Genomic DNA, 18878 nt, shown 5'->3' with positions numbered 1-18878 from the left:
ATGCCCTTCAATGGACGAATGGATAAGGAAGATGTGTTCCATACACACTATGGAGTATAATGCCTCTATCAGAAAGGACGAATACCCAACTTTTGTAGCAACATGGATGGGACTGGAAGAGATTATGCTGAGTGAAATAAGTCAAGCAGAGAGAGTCAATTATCATATGGTTTCATTTATGTGTGGAGCTTAACAAATAGCCTGGAGGACAAGGGGAGTTAGAGAGGAGAAGGGAGTTGAGGGGAATTGGAAGGGGAGGTGAACCATGAGAGACTATGGACTCTGAAAAACAATCTGAGGGTTTTGAAGGGGCAGGGGTGGGAGGTTGGAGGAACCAGGTGGTGGGTGCTGGAGAGGGCAGGGATTGCATGGAGCACTGGGTGTGGGGCAAAAACAAAGAATACTGCTACGCTGAAAATAAAAAAAAAAAATTTAAAAAACCATACATGTTAAATAAGGTATGTTTAACAGAAGCACACATAAAACAAGGTTATGTATTGATTGACTAAAATGTTGTGACCAGACCAATTCCGTGTTTCCCCTAGGAGTCCCCAGCAATCTCTAATTCAGTTTTTGTGGCAACTTATGCAATGCAAATACCATGAATAATGAGAAATGACTGTAGTTATTTATTGAGAGCCTCCTACAGGCCAAATAATGTGCTAGAACCTCATTTAAACTAACTACTTCTCAACAACTCTAAAAACTAAGTATCATCTCTAATTTATAGATAGTAAAACTCAGGCCTAAATAATTGCAATGTCATTAAGCAGGAGGGAGGGAAGCCAAAGCTGGGTAGCATATGGTTCTGATGTTCTCTTTCCTTTTTCCTCAGTTCTTTTGTGGACAAATCCCAGGAGCCATATTGTGCAGTTCAGTCATATTCATGTCCCTGACTCCCACTAGATTTCTTTTCCATTGAATTGAACACAGCACTCCCCAAAGCTTTTCTTCACTCTACAGCCACACAAATAGAAACCTTCCTATTGATTCTGGGATTTTTTTTTTTTTTTGAGCCCAAGTGTTTTATTAAAAATGTTCCTGAGTGAGTTTCCCACCATGTTTCCTTGCCCACCACCTTGTGAGGTTCCAGGTGGCTGGCTTGTGAGAATGGAGGTTACTATGTCTCCCTGTTCCACAGGTGCTGCGAGCTACCACCATGACACTTCCCTCTCATTAAGCTCTTCTGGGGTTGCCTGTCAACCTTTCTTTCTTTCCTTCAACTACCATCCACTGTCCCCTTGCTTGCTGTCTATGATCTGCCTCCAACTGTTACTCCAGGAGAGCAACTGTCTCCTTGTGAGGGGGTAGGGCTAGATCCTGGTATGGCAGCAGGTGAACAAGATGTGCTCCCAGACTGGGGTCTTAAACATGTGTCACTCTTGGCTTTGAATGATGTCTTTGTTACCAACAACCAGGTCCCCGAAGACTATGCTCTTGTCCCTCATCAGGCTATCTCACTCTCAGACTGAGGCCCCAGCTGATTGTCCACCCAGTGGTACTTCTCACCCAATTCATACTTTATCAGAGGGCTGTTGCAGATGAAGGCTTCAGTGTCCAGCATGTTCATCTCCTGCATGGTTTCCAAGGCTTCAGAGATTGGCTCCAAGTCTAGGAAAAAGCCTTGGGTTTCAGTCATTTGCCACTTTGTCTGCTGGCTCCAGCCAAAGGGCTCAGTACTGCTCTTGGTTGAGGGAATCCAAGTTGCATTTCCAGTGCCACCTGTGGCTCCCCTAGGAGGCTGTAGGAGAAGCCCCACAGGAGGCTGGCCTTGAAGTTGGCCAGCATGACATCCATGTCCACCAGCACCCACACAGGCCATGGGTGCCAGGTCTGGGAGGCCATGGAGGCTGGGATGGGGGACTGGGCTAATTGTATAGAGAGCCATATGTTTGATGCTCCAGCCATATCCCCCTTCTCTTGTGTCCCCATCTTCTTGCAACTACTGGGATTTAAATATCCAGGCAGAACAAAAATACCCTTTAGTAGGAAAAAAGACAAGGAATGGAGATGGTATGGACTTAGAGAAGCAAGAGCAGAATAGATTAAGGTGAAGAGAGAACAGGCAGCATTACTGGTTCAGAAGATGCTGTGGGAGCAAAGGGATAGACCAAGAATGGGAGCCCAGAGGAGTAGACCCTGAGATGCACATGTAACCCATTATATTTTAAAATCATTTTCATGTCTAAATCTCATTTTCATATCACAGCCACTCTGTGTATGCAGAAGACACATTTTTTTCTACTTTACTGATGAGAAAACTGAGGCCTGAAAAGCTGTAGCAATTTACTCTAGGTCGCAAAATTCCCTTTTATTCCATGTTCAGAATGGACTATTTATAATCACACAGCAAAATTCAGAAATCGCTTTCCTGATATTTCAAATTTTAAGCCAGTATCATGAACAGTCTATTAATAAGGAAAGATATTTTCCCTTATTTTATACTTGAACCATATGGCTATTTCAATATTTTTTTGCTTAACCACAGTTTCTCTAAATTTCATTGTTCATGTTGAAGCATTTGACTAAAATATAACAAAACTACTGTGCCTTTCAAGGGGGTCAAAATGTTTTCTGTGGATGGAAACGTGTCATGTGAATAAAGATGAAAGGACCTTTGTTGTACTCCTCTTCTGGGAATCTTTTTAGGGATATTACTAAAGTCAAGAATAGATCAGAAATGAAGAAAAGATGGGAATAAAAGAATAGCTTTCATGGAAAATTGAAATCATTCCTTTTAAAGTTCACAATTTCCACCCTGATGATAGATCCCCAGCCTTGCAGGATGGGTTCTTCCTAGATATAAAGGTGACAGCCACGAGAGGATTTTGATGCAACTGTGATTGATGTCAGCAGGGCCAGGCAGTGATACTTTATTACAAATTTAATGGACATTTATTAAACTGATTCAATGGGAGCAGCCCTGGGCTAGATGGGGCTGAGAGATACAAAAGGAAGATGCAATCTATGAAGGTCTGGTGGACCAGTTAGGGATTGAAATTCCACTGATTTGAGTTGTTATACACTCATTCCATGCCAGGAACTCTTAACATCATCATTTTGTGTTTGCCTCTCACAAGCCCGGACTGGAACAGCATGATTCTCCCTCATGCAAGGTGAAAATATGTGGAGAGATTCGGTGACTTCCCCAGGGAACCTCTTGTCACTCACCTAGACAGGAAATAGCTAGGGAATAACGGAGGCACAGCCTAAAGTTGGGACACATGTCTAAGATGCAGATTTATGCTTTCGTCCATGATACAGGAAGTCTATGCTTCATAGAGAAGACAAAACATGAACATTTCAGTTCTTTTTCAATTAGTGAAGTGGTTGTGGAAATATTTGCAAGGAGGAAACATCTTTTTAGTAGAGAAGAGTCCTTGGCTAGTTGACAGAACTTTTTCTTTCTTGGGTTAAATGTAGTCACTTCTATTATATCCTGAAGCATCTGGCTCTCCTGGTAAAGACATGTGAGCACTGCCACAGGCCTGGAATGTCTCAAGAGGGTAAGAATAGCCTACAATGAGAGATGACTCTTGCTGTCTTCTGGTCACTGCAGTTGTCAAGAATGCTTTGCCTCAAAGGCAAACAGCTCAGGGCCGTCTCAGCTCAGAGATAGAAAACTGACCTCCCATTCCTGAGCTCGAAGCTTTCCATTTATATTTGCAGCTCTCACCTTTAAGTCTTTTGTAGAGAAGATACATTTATTCCTGCAAAGATTTGCCACCTTCTTGGAGAATAATACAGCCTTCCGACGTCTCCAGCAGCCTTGGGTCTGCAACACTTGGGAAAGATGGAACGTCTGGATCTGCTGGGATTCCTTCTTATCACCGTAAACTGCAACATGACCATTGTGGGTGAGTGTAAGGAAACAGCTCCAAAGCTCTTGTATTTTTGTTTTTATCACTTTGCCTGGCCTGTTTGTTGCTGGAAGAAAGGGAGCTGTGTACTCAAGCTTTATGACTCCCCAGTCCCACCACCATTTAAGGAAGTCTTGGGTGTGTGTGTTCTCTCCTGGGGGCTTTCTCACTGATACTTGGGTGCTGAGCCCAAAGACTGAAGCAAGTGGAAGGAGTATCTTTGAGTAACTTTTCTCTGACTACCTGATCAGGAGAAGGAACAATGTAGTAAAAATTAATGAGAAATCAATGCCTTGATTACACTTCCTTTTTGTGCATCTTTTTCCTTGAACCTTAACTTGCAAGGATTAGTCATTTCTCTTGTGCAGTTTCAGCCAAATCCAAATTTTAGTTTATTTATTTTTTTTTTTTTTAAAAAGAAAGTAATAAATATTTCTGAGTTTGAGGCAGATGTGTCAAATTTTTAGAGAAGTATGGATATCTTAGAAAAAAGACTTGAGAAGGGGCACCTGTGTGGCTTAGTCGGTTGAGCTCTGGTCACAATCCCTAGGGTTCTAGGATTGAGCTCCTGGGATCCTAGGATTGAGCTCCACATCAGGCTCCCTGCCCAATGGAGAGTCTGCGTCTCCTTCTGCCTTCCGCTCCCCCTGCTTGTGCTCTCTTACTATCTTGGTCTATCAAAATAATACAATAAAACATTAAAAAAAAAAACACCTTGAGAAAAGGATTACAATATGCCTATGATGTGGCTGAAATTTTTCTTACTCATCATTTTGTAGAATTTATTTATTTATTTATTAAAGATTTTATTTATTTATTTGACAGACAGAGATCATAAGTAGGCAGAGAGGCAGGCAGAGATAGAGAGGAAGGGAAGCAGGCTCCCTGCTGAGCAGAGAGCCGGATTCGGGGCTCGATTCCAGGACCCTAAGACCATGACCTGGGCCGAAGGCAGAGGCTTAACCCACTGAGCCACCCAGGCGCCCCTATTTTGTAGAATTTAAACAAAATCAACTTGGTCTTACAAATTTGAGTCAATGACTTGATCACATAATGCTATTCTTTGAGCTTAACTGCCTTTATTTATGATAGGGTTTTTTTCTGCTGTCAGGTGATGTTTTCTGTATCGTGTCACAAAATATTTACAGATTATTTTAACTGAGCCTTGGCCATGTTCCAAAAGAGTTAACCTGCAACATGAAAATAGGACTTTGATGTTATTTTGACTTCCTAGGTTAATCTAATTTATTCATAAATTAGATAAATTGAAGAAAGAGGAACATCATTATTTCATAATAACTGTAATAAAAGAAAATAAATTCTGAATCACTGAAAAATCTGAAAAGTTGAATGTCGTTAAGGAAATCTGATTTCAAGGACCATAAAGTAACAATTAAATGAAGATCTTCTGGACCAAAATAAAGATGACTGAACTATAATTAGTAGCTTGTATTTGCTACACACGGTTACACAAATGTGCTAACATTCTTTAGAAAGCTTATTATCTGCAGAGAGTAAGATCTTATTTACATCATTAATTTGCTTAGCTCAACTTTCTTTCTAGAACTTTCAGTCCAGGAAAGTCTGGACCAAAAGTCTGAACTAGTAGACTCAGATCAAACATCTTTGATTCTAATACTTCTTTAAAACCTGTCAGCCTCAAAGTATTTTACAAACAACTAGTTCCGCCGCACAGTGTCTGACACATTGCACAGCCTCTGGAAATACTTGACAGATGAGTTAACTAACCCCCCCCCCCCCCCCCCCCCGCCATTGCCGGGATTAAAATACATGCTTATTGACTTCTCAGTTCTCCAATCTTACCCCTGTAAATACTTCAAAACTGTTGTTGGAAGGGAATATGTTTGTATGCTGGTGATGGTGCCTTCCTGCTTCCTCCTTTCTAGGGAAGATCTGGCTTATCTTCATGGTACTGCTGAGGATGGTGGTGATCATTTTGGCAGGCTCCCCCGTCTACCAGGATGAGCAGGAGAGGTTTGTGTGTAACACTCTGCAGCCGGGATGCGCCAATGTTTGCTACGACATCTTCTCCCCCGTGTCCCAGCTGCGGTTCTGGCTGATCCAGAGTGTGTCCGTCCTCCTCCCTTCTGCCATTTTCAGTGTCTACGTGCTCCACAGAGGTGCCGTGCTTGCCACCCGTGGACTCTGTGCGCCAGATGGCGGTCCCACCCGCCCTGAGCCCTGTGACCAGAGCCCTGGGGACAGGCACTCCCCTCCGCCCTGCAGGGAGCCCTACCACCTGACAGTGCCGGATTTCTCCTCCAGCTACATCGTCCACCTCTTCCTTCGGGTGCTGACCGAGGCAGCTTTTGGTGCCTCGCATTACCTCCTCTTTGGATTCTTGGTCCCCAAGAGATTCTCTTGCACCCACGCTCCCTGCACCAGCGTGGTGGACTGTTATGTCTCCCGGCCCACGGAGAAGTCCATTATGATGCTTTTCATGTGGGCGGTCAGTGCGCTGTCCCTGTTGCTCAGTGTGGCTGACCTCCTCTGCAGCGTTCGTGGGAGGACGAGTAGGGGCAGGGCCCCCGCCAAGGATCCCCTGGGCCACACCGCCGGCCGCCCGCTGTCCCGGAGCCTGGGCGCTAGGTCAGATCCAATGGCCGGCAGTGGTGCGTGGGTGGAGGAGAGGGCGCCCATCCACCCCGGCCTGTGGACTGGAGCAGAGGGTGCCGACAGCCCCAGTGGGAAGTCCGCTGTGTCGGGGCGGATGGGGCTTCCGGATGAAGATGAGAGCGAGGTGCTGTCCTCTGCCAGCGAGAAGCTGGCCACGGCTTGCAAAGAGCCTGGGAGTAGGGCACAGGCGGAGGCCTCCCAGGACCCCAGGGTCGAGGGTCCCACAAGGTCAGAGGAGCATCTCTTAGTGTCTCGGAGCCGGTTGGGCCGGCGCTATCCATCCAGTCAGCTACCGCCCCCCGACGGGCTCGCCAACTCCAGATCCAGAAAGTCTGAGTGGGTCTGAAGAGGGAGTGCCAGGCAGCCCCGGGGTGCCCTGTCCTGTCCAAACAGACACGTGGCCCACGAGGATGCAGACTCGCTTTAGCCTGTGTGAAAGCTAATCCTCTAGGTTCCAGGAGAAATCCGCAGGCAGAAAGGAGAGCAGGCATGGGACCCACGGACGTCGTGGGACACTAACTTCCTCGAGACACAGATTGATTTAGATGACAATTTCTCTTGACAAAAGCACTTCACATTGTGCTTTTGACAATGTGACTGGAAGCTAAAATGATTAATTGGAGAGTGTTAGGGGATGGATGATGCCATGCTCTGTGTTTTATTTATTTATTTTTTTGAACCATAGTATGTGCTTAATTTAAGTGTGTTGTTTTCCATTAATAGAGCTCATTAATGTTTTCATGTTTTCCGGTGAATTATTATGAAGTATTATTTTTGTTTTTCTGTTTGGATAAAAGAGGCATCTGATATGCATGTTATCAATAAAGAGATACTAGTTTAACTTCTCCCCATGCCTTTAATAAAATTAATTGTGATGGAATTGTAGTATCATACCTCCCATTGTTATAGGAGAAATGAGAAATATGGAAAATATGCCTCCTAAACAATTGGGGATTTGGGAGGAAGCCCCTTAGATGGTTTTTGCTTGTGAGTATAAGGTGCCCAGGACCGCCGGATTCCCAGGTGCTTGATGTTCCTGTGTGTTTGCTAAGTGGCTGGTCCTCACTGACGTGAGGGAGCACATTTTTGTTTGCTTTATTTTTAATTTTTAATTGAACTCTAGTTGACCTAGATGAGGCATTTGCGCCGTTGGTGAGGGGACGTAGAGTTGTTACATGTATTCCAATCTGGGCTTCTTCTGTGTCCTTTAGACAGCCAGACAGCTAAGTTTGTTGGAGAGGCTTCATATTCCAGTGGAGCAGATGAGAAATGCTGTTAGTGTTGTGGCCTTGCAGTCTGTGTTCCTGTTTTTTGGGAAACAGAAAACTGCCTCCTGTCTGGAGATGAGCTTCATAGAAGTACTTCCCTACACTTAGTTGCTCTGGTTTGGGTCTAGGAGCTGCTCAAGTTAGAGGTGACTTTTGTGAGGGACTTAGGGTCGCCTTTAACTGTGACACAGATGGACACAGTGTAGCCGAAAGAGCTACTGTGGGGCAGGATAAACCTGCTTACCTTATCAAGAGAGGAGGAAGAGCCATCTGGGTACACTTAACACAAAATGGCTAAGGACAAGGAATTGCCATTCACTCCAGCAAATAATAAAAAGGTGAACCGATGCACTCATGAACCCAATGGAGTTCTGAAGAACTTCGACAATGAAACATCTGCCAGGATGCAGAATAACATCCTTTTTGGTAAATCCACAGGATGTCAAAGCAATCGGTTAAGACCTAAATCATCCCAAATTCGTTTTGGCATAAAACTATTTGAATGAATGTGCCTGTTTTTAATATATGCGGTAAATCTCTCCTGTGACTCCATTCACTGGAAGCAGTGAGCCATGATTCAGCCATGATTCAGACTCCTTTCTTCAATACTTAGTTCAATGTCAGGTACATAGCAAGTGCTCAATAAACGTGATTTTTTAAAAAAATAAATGTGATTTTTTGAGTCTAATATTCCTAAAGCATTCAGGGGAAAATTTGGTTCTTGTGCCTTGCCACATGCAATTCTGGTGGACCTCCCAAGTTTGGGTACAGTCTTAGAGATATGACAACTCTCTAGCACTTCATTATTATTTAAAAATAAGTTTCACAGGTCTCTCAAGCCCCCAGTATTAGCCTTGATAATACTGAGTGATGAAATCTACTCAACACATGGGGGTGGTGTGTGTCCATGCAGGGTACCTGGACAGCAGCTGGGAAAGCAAGGTGGTCAGGGCTGAGCTGAGGTTGCCTCTTGGCCATGTCCCCAGAGACAATGGGGCAGAGCATGTCTGTGTTCTTTCTCTTGCTGGAGTCTATGCTCACGTTTGGATTTGCAAGATAGTGTGATTTTATTTGGGTGCCACTAGGAAAGGCTGCTTTTGCCTGTCTGCTGATGTCCAAAATCCCACTATTAGAGAAATGACTTCATGGAAATGCTTTCATGGAAAACTGTAAATACTGTTCAGAGCACTAGGTGCTCTGAGCACTAGAGAGAAGGGGAGAGGTGGGGACACGAGGGGAGGACACCTGGGTTCTCATCCCATATCCACACTACCTGGCAGGTCACTTCATAGCTCTGGGTCTGTTTCCTTCTCTGCATGAAGAGGACCATAGACCGGATGATTCCTTAGTGGTCCACACATTTAGAAATTTGCCGAAGCCGTGTGCTGTGTAGAGCTGTCATTTTAACACTTAACAACATTCTGCTAAATGCCTAAGCATGGGTTTCGAGAAGTTGAAAATAATGGTAAGAACAGGACAGGATGAGTCTCATAGGAGGGGAAGCTATGCAAGGTTCTTAGCAAGGGTGTTAGCTCAGTTTCTTGGATGTACTAGGGCTGGAGAGAAGAAAAAGGAGGTGCTAAGTCTGAAGAGAACTGACTGAATTGGACCTAGAACCCAAGTCCCTTGAACTTTGGGACTCCTCTTAATTTTAAATAAGATTTAAATTATTAATTAAATTTTTAATTAATTAATTAATTAAATTAAAATTTAAAATGATATAATTTTAATTTTAAATAATTTTAAATAAGTCATTTTATTTTATTTTATTGTTTTTTAAAGATTTTATTTATTTTTTGACAGAGAGAGATCACAAGTAGGCAGAGAGGCAGGCAGAGAGAGAGAGGAGGTAGCAGGCTCCCTGCTGAGCAGAGAGCCTGATGCAGGACTCGATCCCAGGACCCTGAGATCATGACCTGAGCCGAAGGCAGCGGCTTAACCCATTGAGCCACCCAGGCGCCCCTAAATAAGTCATTTTAAATAAGAAGGGATCTTAGTTGGCTTAAGAGTCTGCCCGTGTGCCTGGTTGTAGTGGAGTTCTTTTGTGTTTGCTCAGTAAGAAAGGGTCATTAGATATTGTCTAACTTTCCAGGAACTTTAATTCAGAAATCTTGTCAGTTAGCGTCCAGGTGATTCTCAGGTGGTCCGGCAGTGACGGGAGCCCACTGGTGGAATCCAAACTCCGAATCCACACGTATTGCAGCTGGCTGGCTGCGGAGACAAACACAAAAGCAAGCTCATGAAGCTCAATGAGATTATGCTCGTGTTTACTCAAGAAAAGTATTATTTACAGAATTAATAAATGTGACTCCCTTTCTCTAGGATGTTACAATCTACTGTGAGAACTTATTATGAATTTTCTGAGTGTAAATTTTGTTTCGGGCAAGAAACGAGGAGGAGGGTGGTGTTTTGCTGATGAAGACAGGGGGCATCTAGGCTTCTCAGACACAGACTTGCCGAATGTTTCTTGCGAAGGAGATGCTGTCCCCTTGCTCCCACCCCCCCAACCGGGGCGTTTCAGGGGCAGGGTCAGCTGTGGAGCCTGTAAATCCTGCCAGCTGCATTTTGGTTGTGCTGCAGGATAAATGTTCCCTAGAAACCAAACAGATGTCTCCCCCAACCCCCACCCGACCATTGGAAATGTATGTATATATATTTTTCCTTTCTCCTGTCAATCGTAGAACAAATCTTTTCCTTGGGGAACTTTCTCTCTGTGTTGTAACCTCAGAGAGTGAGTGGCAGACAATAGAACTGAAAGAAGTGACTTAATTTTCTCATAAGCCGAACTTGAATGAAATGGGTTTCATGGAGAATTCAGGAAATTAAAAAAGTCAAATGCAAGAACTAGATTTATTAAGAAGAGTTTCCTCCCTCTCCAGACAGGCAGGGTGGAGGCATGACATGTTTAAAATACTGAGTGATTATAAAGAGTGTTCCTACCTGACCATGACATTGATTGGCCATTCATTTCCCTGGCCATATTAAAGCTGAAAGACTCCTTAGGCTGTCATCTGTGTGTCACTGGTCCTGTTTCTCTCCCTCCAAACCTCCACCCCTCCTCTAGTGGTGCTTCCTGTTCCTCACACAGCCCCTGACTGTTTTATCAATAGACTGAGACATCAGACTTCACATCAATAATCTACGTTGATAAACTAGTATTTACTGAGTATCGCCTCTGTACCTAGCATTAAATCTCTTCTGTTTCTTTCTGTGAAGCTAAAAAAACCTTATCATGTCACAGGTCAGCAAATTGGTGGGAAGGAATTCTAGCAAAATGTCACTGTTTGAGTACCACTGTTCAAACAACTTCTCCAATTCCTGTCAACTTTCATTTTCTCAGTGCTGAACTGGGCACTTAGAAGGACAACCTGATGTTGTGGGCTTTGTTGGGAAGCTCAGATGAGAGAGAGTGGGTGTGGAAGCCCCCTGAGACAGACTTGTATGTCACAGGAAGGTGTTCCCTGGGCTGTGAACCAGTCCATGTTTGACAGAGCACACCAAACAGGTCTCTCCAGGAATTGGTGATTGTATAATATTTGCATGAGGAGAAAGATGTTCACAGACCTAGGAATGCTCCCAACCTTTCCCCACAGCCTTCCTTACCAACACAGGCCTTTCTTGGACCATATTTAGGATGCAATATTTATGGATGCAAAAATGTTAATTTATTTCTGGTGGTACCTCTTGACTATTTCCATACTTCCCTATGTTTGTTTGCGTCAAGCTGCCCAGAAAAAGCAGGATTTGGGAACTCTAAGCAGCAGGTCTGGGAATTGTATGAGTTTACTTTGGATAACAGAGGGGGTGATAAATTAAGGATAATGAAGAAATTGTGGACAATCTGGCCTCTTGGGAAGGAGATAAGTTAAAAAGACAACAAGTCATCCCTTTGGGTTAAGTTGCAGTTCCTTATTTCTAATTAAATTTCTTTATTTTGCCCACAAGTGTCAGATTGTCCTTCCCCTGACTTTTCACGTGATCAGGCCGCTAACTGCAAAGGTTTAGCTTGAGATGTAGATTCATAATAAAAGATGACAGTCGAGACAGACAATGGTGGAATTCAGTAAATATTGCAAACCCTATGGTGTGACCACTCAGGAAGGTGTGTGGTGGGTGCCAACAGGACACAAATATTCTTTCATCCCATAAGATTCCTCAGCTGTGTACTGAACAGCTACAAAAAATTCCTTCTGGTTTTAAGTTGTCAAATAAGGAATCTGCAAAAGTGCGTGAGGTTTTCCCCTTTCGTTTATGAAATGATATGTTATTTTATGTTCAAGAATTTATTTTTCCTCCTTTTCTTGTGCATTAGAAAGTTGAAGTGCTTTTGATCTCAGAAGTGGTATTTGAGAGGCAATTTAAATGTCCATAAATTGATCTCCCTTACCTGGGATATGTGATCTGAATAAAGCCTAAAGCATTATTAAAGTTTACACCAGGCGTACCCAGTGCCATTTCCTCTGGAAATGAAAATTCAGTAATTTTATAGGAGAGGTGTGTGCGCCTCTGATTCGCCATTTGAAGGAAATAAAGTCTCATGTTAAAGTGAGCTCATCAAATTTTGTGGTGTGCCCACAGTGTTTCTTCAGGGAGAAGTAAAGACCTGTACTCCAGGGACAAGGAAAGTTTTCCATTCTCTCACTACCTAAGGGCTCTGAGAGCATTACTTTTCTCTGTGTCTTCATTTCCTCATCTATAAAAAGAAGTGCCACTTTTCTACCTAGACACATGATATTTATCAAAGTGTGGATTAAAGAGTCTTTACCTTTTTTTTTTTTTGGAGTAAGATAAATGTAAATACTGAAGATAACTTGTTATGTCCGTGTATTTATTGAGCATCTCTTGTATGTCTGGTACTTGTGCAAGGTATGGGATGAGTTGCGAGAGAAAGATAAGGGAAGATCATCCTTGCGTTTGAGAATCTCTTCCAGTTAGACAACTGGGCAACATGAGGGCAACATATACTCAAAAATTAAATTTCATGGTTCCAGACTTTTACCATAAAAGTAAACTATCATTTTGCCAAATAATAAAACATCTTGCATCAAGTTAAGAATTGGGCCCCTTCCATTACTCAGCTGGGGAACGGAAGGCTGAACCTTCGGTGATATCTATCTATCTTCAACCTTCCTGCAGCCCTCAGCTCCCTCTGGGTGCCACACCTTTGGGCACCTGCTTCTTCTCTGCCCTATCTGACTGTGACTTCTAATTCTAGATAACCCACATTTCACATCCCACTCCACCCTCAGGAGGCCTCCCGAGCCCCTTCCCCTTAGCACCAACCTCAGCATCATGGAATCTTCCATTTGTTGGGAACCTTAGTAACGCCAATCAGTGACTCATTTTATACCTGAGGAGATGAAGGTCCAGGAAGGGGAGATAACTCGTTTAAGACAATCTAGTCAGTTAGTGGCCAACCCTTCTCTCTCTCAGCTGGTTTTGCCTCCTTTTATTGCTTCAGGAGGCCTTCTTGAAGGTAGTCAGATAGAAAGTGTTATTGCTCATAAAGCTTAATGTTCTCAACAGTGTAGGATTTCTAGGAGTATTAACAAATGAACAGAGGGTTCAGGGGCACTTTAATAGTATTTAGTGGCATTTGAGGCAAAATGAGGGTCCTAGAGTGGATCTATAAAATAGAATGAAACTGGTGTTTGGTTGCAAGTTTGATTAAACATTTCTTGAAGTTAAAGAATTATAATGGAAATACAAGAACACAGACGTTTTGAAATAATGCCCTTAGTCTTTTCCCACAATGAAATATCATAATCTGCTTGTGTTCTTAGCTTCTTAGGTTTTAAACTTTAAGTTCTCATACAATCTTAACTATTAAGCTAGTTTCAACCACATTCTGACTAGTATTTGGGGTGTTGCCATAATTTCATGCGTTAAATTTAAAATGCTAACCTTGAAAATGCCATTTCCTTCTGGTGCTTTGTTTAGAACTTAAGGGACCTCCCTCCAGGTAGATGGGCTATCTGAGCTCTCACTAAGTTTTCCAGTGAAATTTCTCAGTGGACACCTAACTGAATCACAGTGAAGCATGTTGATTACATTTTAGTGACTAATCTGTCATTAAAACAGTTATATAAAATATTTTAAATTAAAAAAGATTTACAAATTGGGCCAACTTTTAAAGGAAATTGGTCAGCTTGTGTTAAATGCCTTCCAGGTTATAATTACTTAAATCATGATTTTTTTTTTTTTTCCTTCCATGCATGAGAAAATGACCTCTCTGGAATAAATTTCAGTCCAGTATGAACTAAGAGCTCAATTTTATCTTTTCCAGCCTATGGCTCCCAACTGTCCTAATTAAGAGTTGGTCTTGGCATGTTCCCTGGCTTCTCTGCCTGATCTACTTTATTTCAACTTGGGAGCCCCCAGACTTTATCCACACACTGGAAATTGGGATGCTGAGAAGGTGTTTGGGAGGCAGCATCTATGTGATTCTGTAACTAGTTTGACTGGGGGAATAAGGAAGAGGAGGAGATCCTGTTTCGGCTTACTGGGTTCCATCTCCTAAGAAAAATTCCTGGTGGAGGAGATAGATGCTAACAGTTTCTGGTTTGGAAGTGCCAAAGTTGAGTTGTCTGTGGAGCATTTAGGAGGAGATGCCTAGAGGGAAGGTGGACTTACTGGATCTCAGCTCAGAAAGTGGTATGACAGAGATAGATTTGGGAATAATCAATGTAGATCTGCTCTTAAATCCTTGGGCATTCTTGCCTCTGCTTCAGGTGACCCCACACCTTCTTGGTGACCCTAACGGACAGGAAAAGTGAGTGGTGTCAGCAAGACTATCAGGATCCTTACAATCACTACTAAGGGAGTGAATCTCTTGCTTTCTAATTTAGGAATCAGACCCTCTGTCAAAGCAGCCCTGATTTATTTGCCCTGAGCAGGCACTGGGCCAGAACCCCAGAAATTCTCAAGTATCCATGTTTGAGTTTAAAACTCTAAACTCCTTCCTTCTGTGTTTCCCCTTCTACCCCAAACCTGAAAGGATGAATGGCATTTACCACACCCCATGTGGGCTCACAGTCTTGCCTCCTCCCCTGGCCAAAGAGGCCCTGACTCTCTACCCTTTTTTATTGCTATGTCATTGCCAGAGGGTGTCCTACACTACCTTATTTGGTAGATAGAACACAGAGTTACTTATTAATCGTATAGGCATGAGTTAGTGTTAAACTCAATCATGTTTTGAAACTGCCCTAAAACTTTTTCCATTTTTTTTGTCTTGTTGCCAAATTGTCTTTTTCTCAGATTATATTTACCTTTTTCTTTGAAATACTAAATTTCAACATGCTAATGTATTTTATTGCCAATTTTACTTCCAGACACAAGTGGACAAGATGCCCCAGGGACAGTGCGTAAGTTTCTGGGAAGAGAAAATGGCCAGGGTAGTGGCCTGAAGGGGCTGCCTGGTGGCTGATCTTTCTGGAGAAAATTGTCCTAGCTCCCAAACCAGTACCATTATAAATTCAGGGTCTCCAGGAGGGCCTTTAAGACTGTTTCCCCAACTCCATGTTTTCCTGATTATCTCACTTTCCTGTGCTTCCCAGAAACCATTTTAAACTTTTCTTCTCTCCTCATATTTTTGCTTCTTGCTGTATGGAGAAGTCATCCCATGGGAACTTATCCACTGCCCACAACTATTTACCCTGTTCCCTGACTTCCTGTTTACTTGACTGTATCTCTCATTAGATTCTAACACTGCATAAAGATTTACTGTGTGCCAGGCAGGGTTTTGGGCCCTCTTTGGATTTTCTAATTTAATACATCATTACCCTCCATGACATAGGCAGAATACAATAGTGGTATTCAATGTCCAGATGAAAAAGCTGTAGTTAGAGTAGGTTCTATAAGCTCCACGTTCCCAACTGTAGCCCTAATATATGGCATAGTGTCTGAGACTGGGTAGGTGTTTAATAAACTATTTTAAAAACTGGTCATAACGTAAAGCCTATGGGGCAAAGGTAGCACATAGGGAAGGTTCGAAGATATTAGAGAGGGAATCAATCAGATCAGCTATTTGAGTTGAAAGACGATCTGACAAAGAACACAGGTGAGAGGAATGGCTTTGAGCAGAAAGGAGGTGGCTTTAGAGACTAGAGGTAAAGGACAAGAGTGGGAGCAAATAAGTATGTTCACTGGAGAGTTAGGGAGTTTCTATAGGTCACATGTGTTTGGAGAGAGAATTGAGGCACTAAGGATGGTGGTTCAAGAAGAGGATTTAAGTCTAGAATAGCCACTGTAAGAAATCGGGGTAGAAGCTGATCAAGGACACACAAAAGAAGTCACATGGTGTTCCTATGCCTGGAGAAAAAGGCATTTATTGTCTACTGCATGTCAAAGGCACAGGCCATGTCATTTGATCTTTTCAGTAGCTCTGTGAATACTATTTTATAGATAAGGAAACTGAGGCTCACTGGTAACTTTCTCAAGGTCACACAGCAGTGGAAACAACTGGGATCGGAATTTAAACTTGACTCTAAAAACCCATGTTCTTTTCCCACACCCTACTGCTTCTTGTGAACTTTTGGCTCATTATGGAGAAAAGCTCTCCCCACACTGTAATCAACTCTTGGCCAGCTCAAGGCTTTTTAATCACTCCCTTTCTAGGCCAGGCACAGAAAGGATGCTTACGGTTGCGGAAGTACTACCTTGCCAACTCCTGATTTTTTAATCAAAAGAGGATTTCTCAGCTGCTTGATTAACCCATTCTATGTATCTCTCTCCAATTGGGTATGCAGAAGTTCATTTGCACTTTTTTTTTTTTTTTAAATCAGATTCCCAACATGCACAGAATCAGTCTGCATGGAGTATAAGTAACTTCAACCATGTCTTTTTCCACAACTTAAATTCAAAAGTTATATAAAACTTTCAAAACTCATTTTTCTATGAGGAAGTGGTGATGCAACATAGGGGCTTAAGTGGGTAGGAGAAGAATAAATGAGACTCCAACCAATCTTTAAGACAGAGGTGTGAAATGCTATTTCTATACTCGTACTTTTTTTTTTTTCTAGTTGAGTGGGGCCCACCTATGGCTGATTTTTGAAATTACCCATCAAAGACTCAACACTTTATCTAAATATTCAAGCTTGGACACCTTGTAAAATCTAAATGTCTTAGGAGGAATGGCTCCCTGTATCATTGTGTGTGGGTCAGTTGCTCTGGTGAGCATAACAGAACAGAGATATGACTAAGGTAGGAGGAGGAAGGGGAGGAAGATAAGATGAGGGAGGGCCCAGATTTCTTGAGGATAGAGAGGAGAAGTTGTTGGCACCAAAGAGGGAAGAGGGAGAAAAGTAGGAGAGACTGGAATCCCAGAGACCAACTTTGTATAAGAGATGCCAAGAGATAGGGAAGGGAGCCTAGCAGGGAGTACTAGGACCCGCAACTTTTTGTGCTTGAGGAGCTCAAAGGCAAACACCAGGACCAGAAGAGACAGAATTTAAGGCCCTGAGTTTGAGTTTGGAACCTGAGTGAGGCTGAGATAGGATGAAGAGGGAACATGGTAGCTTTGAATGGGGAAGTGGAGAAATAGTGGCTTGCCTTTGTGTGTATGTAGATCAAAGAGATCTAAAGGGCCTGATATGTTAATAACTCCATATCCCTAAATGGGACAATCAAAAGTCCAGAAAATGTTCCTTTGAGTCACTCAAAAGTAAAGGAGTGCATATATCTCCTTTATGGATGGAGATAGAAGATAGAGGGGTGTTAGAAAACTTTGCCCAGGTATAATTCCCCAGTGGAACTTGTCAGTAATCCTGGATGTATTCCTGACACCAATTGTTCCTGACAAATTGTTGCTCATTTAGGTAATATCGAGACAGAAAGCATACTTTCTATATTTTTTTATGTTTCACAGAAATTCTGGTATGGACAGGGTGTGTAATTTGTTCTGTATTCCTTTCCTTGGAGTCTTACTGGGTTTGGTTAGTGAAGAGACTAATAATAAAATTCATTGTAAATAAGAGGATGCAGGACTTGGTCCTGAGAAGGAAACATGGAAGTCATTAAAGAGGAGGATGCAGTACAAGAGCTCATGGGAGCCCAAAGATACAACTTACTTCCTTCTCAAATTAATTGGTTCTTGCCCCAAGCCTAGCAGGGTGCCTCCAGATAGGTTCTGGCCCACTGAGGGATATTATGGGAGATTTAGAGGCAAAATCTAGGTCTGGAGCATCACATAAAATAGGGTTAGAATGGCAACCAAATTGTTTTAGTAAGTCTTGACTATGCTAGGGAAATTACACTGCTGATAATCTTAATGGAATTAACACCTTTTGTTGTTAACTTGACACTTCTCACACAAGTTAATGAACAGCTTACCATGAAACTAAATCAGTAACTTTAGGGCCTAGAAAAGAGTTATCAACTCACATCAGGCCCACCCTTACTTTATTGAACTTGGAAATGTCTGTGTTAGTCTTGCACTAATCCTTCTTGAGTTGGGCAATATGATTATGCTGGAAACTCATGGAATTCACCACATTCATCCTTTAATTACACTAAACTTGGATTTAAAAGCTTCTGTGTGATTTGGAAAAATTCAATCTTTGGTCTCAGACTGCTAAATCCTTTGAGAATTTTGAAGTACAAATATACAAATCATAATACAGTGTTAGGTTCTGTTAATCTTAAGAGTATGTGAGTCATTTTAAACTTAGAGTATTTTGGACTTAGTCATTTCCTTCCTATGAAATCCAACTTTCCAACATAAAAAAAATATGAAGTGTAAAGTTTTCCAGTGTATGGAATTACAAGTCTAAAACACGGGGACTGTGCCTTGATGTAATACTGTTGCCACTGCAGCATTTTGTTGCAAGTCTGATTTAAGTGTTTTATTTTGCTTCATCTGAACTTTACTTTTCATAAAATTTCTTCTTTCTTCTTTATTATTCTTGCTATTTAGCTTTACTGTAAGTTCATTTTCTCCATGGTCATTCAGTTGCACAAGAAGAAAGTGTCTACAACTGAAAATGGTACAAAGACTTCTCCTCCCATATCATGGCAGTTAGTGGAGACAGTGTAATTCTCAGTTCTCAAAAACTATGTGCTGATTGAATGAATTTTTAGAACAGCATAAGTTTTAAAAATAGAAGAAATTCTTTTG

At 42.3% G+C, this 18878-nt stretch overlaps 1 protein-coding gene across 1 annotated transcript; it reads left to right on the top strand.

Moving 5' to 3' along the window:
- The first annotated feature begins 1017 nt into the window (after positions 1–1017).
- Positions 1018–8434, top strand: GJD4 (gap junction protein delta 4). Its single transcript, XM_082740529.1, has 2 exons — positions 1018–3857; positions 5768–8434. The coding sequence occupies exons 1-2, from the start codon at positions 3794–3796 to the stop codon at positions 6841–6843; spliced, it is 1140 nt and encodes a 379-aa protein (XP_082596655.1). The 5' UTR covers positions 1018–3793; the 3' UTR covers positions 6844–8434.
- The last annotated feature ends 10444 nt before the right edge of the window (positions 8435–18878 follow it).

This window comes from Mustela nivalis, assembly GCF_964662115.1.
Source record: "Mustela nivalis genome assembly, chromosome: 7".
Taxonomy (NCBI): Eukaryota; Metazoa; Chordata; class Mammalia; order Carnivora; family Mustelidae; genus Mustela; species Mustela nivalis.
This window is presented reverse-complemented; position numbering and strand designations above follow the sequence as displayed.

Coding starts and splice junctions, on each gene's coding strand:
- GJD4 (XM_082740529.1), top strand. CDS start 3,794: ATGGAACGTCTGGATCTGCTGGGATTCCTTCTTATCACCGTAAACTGC. Junction 3,858..5,767: donor CTGCAACATGACCATTGTGG/GTGAGTGTAAGG, acceptor CCTCCTTTCTAG/GGAAGATCTGGCTTATCTTC.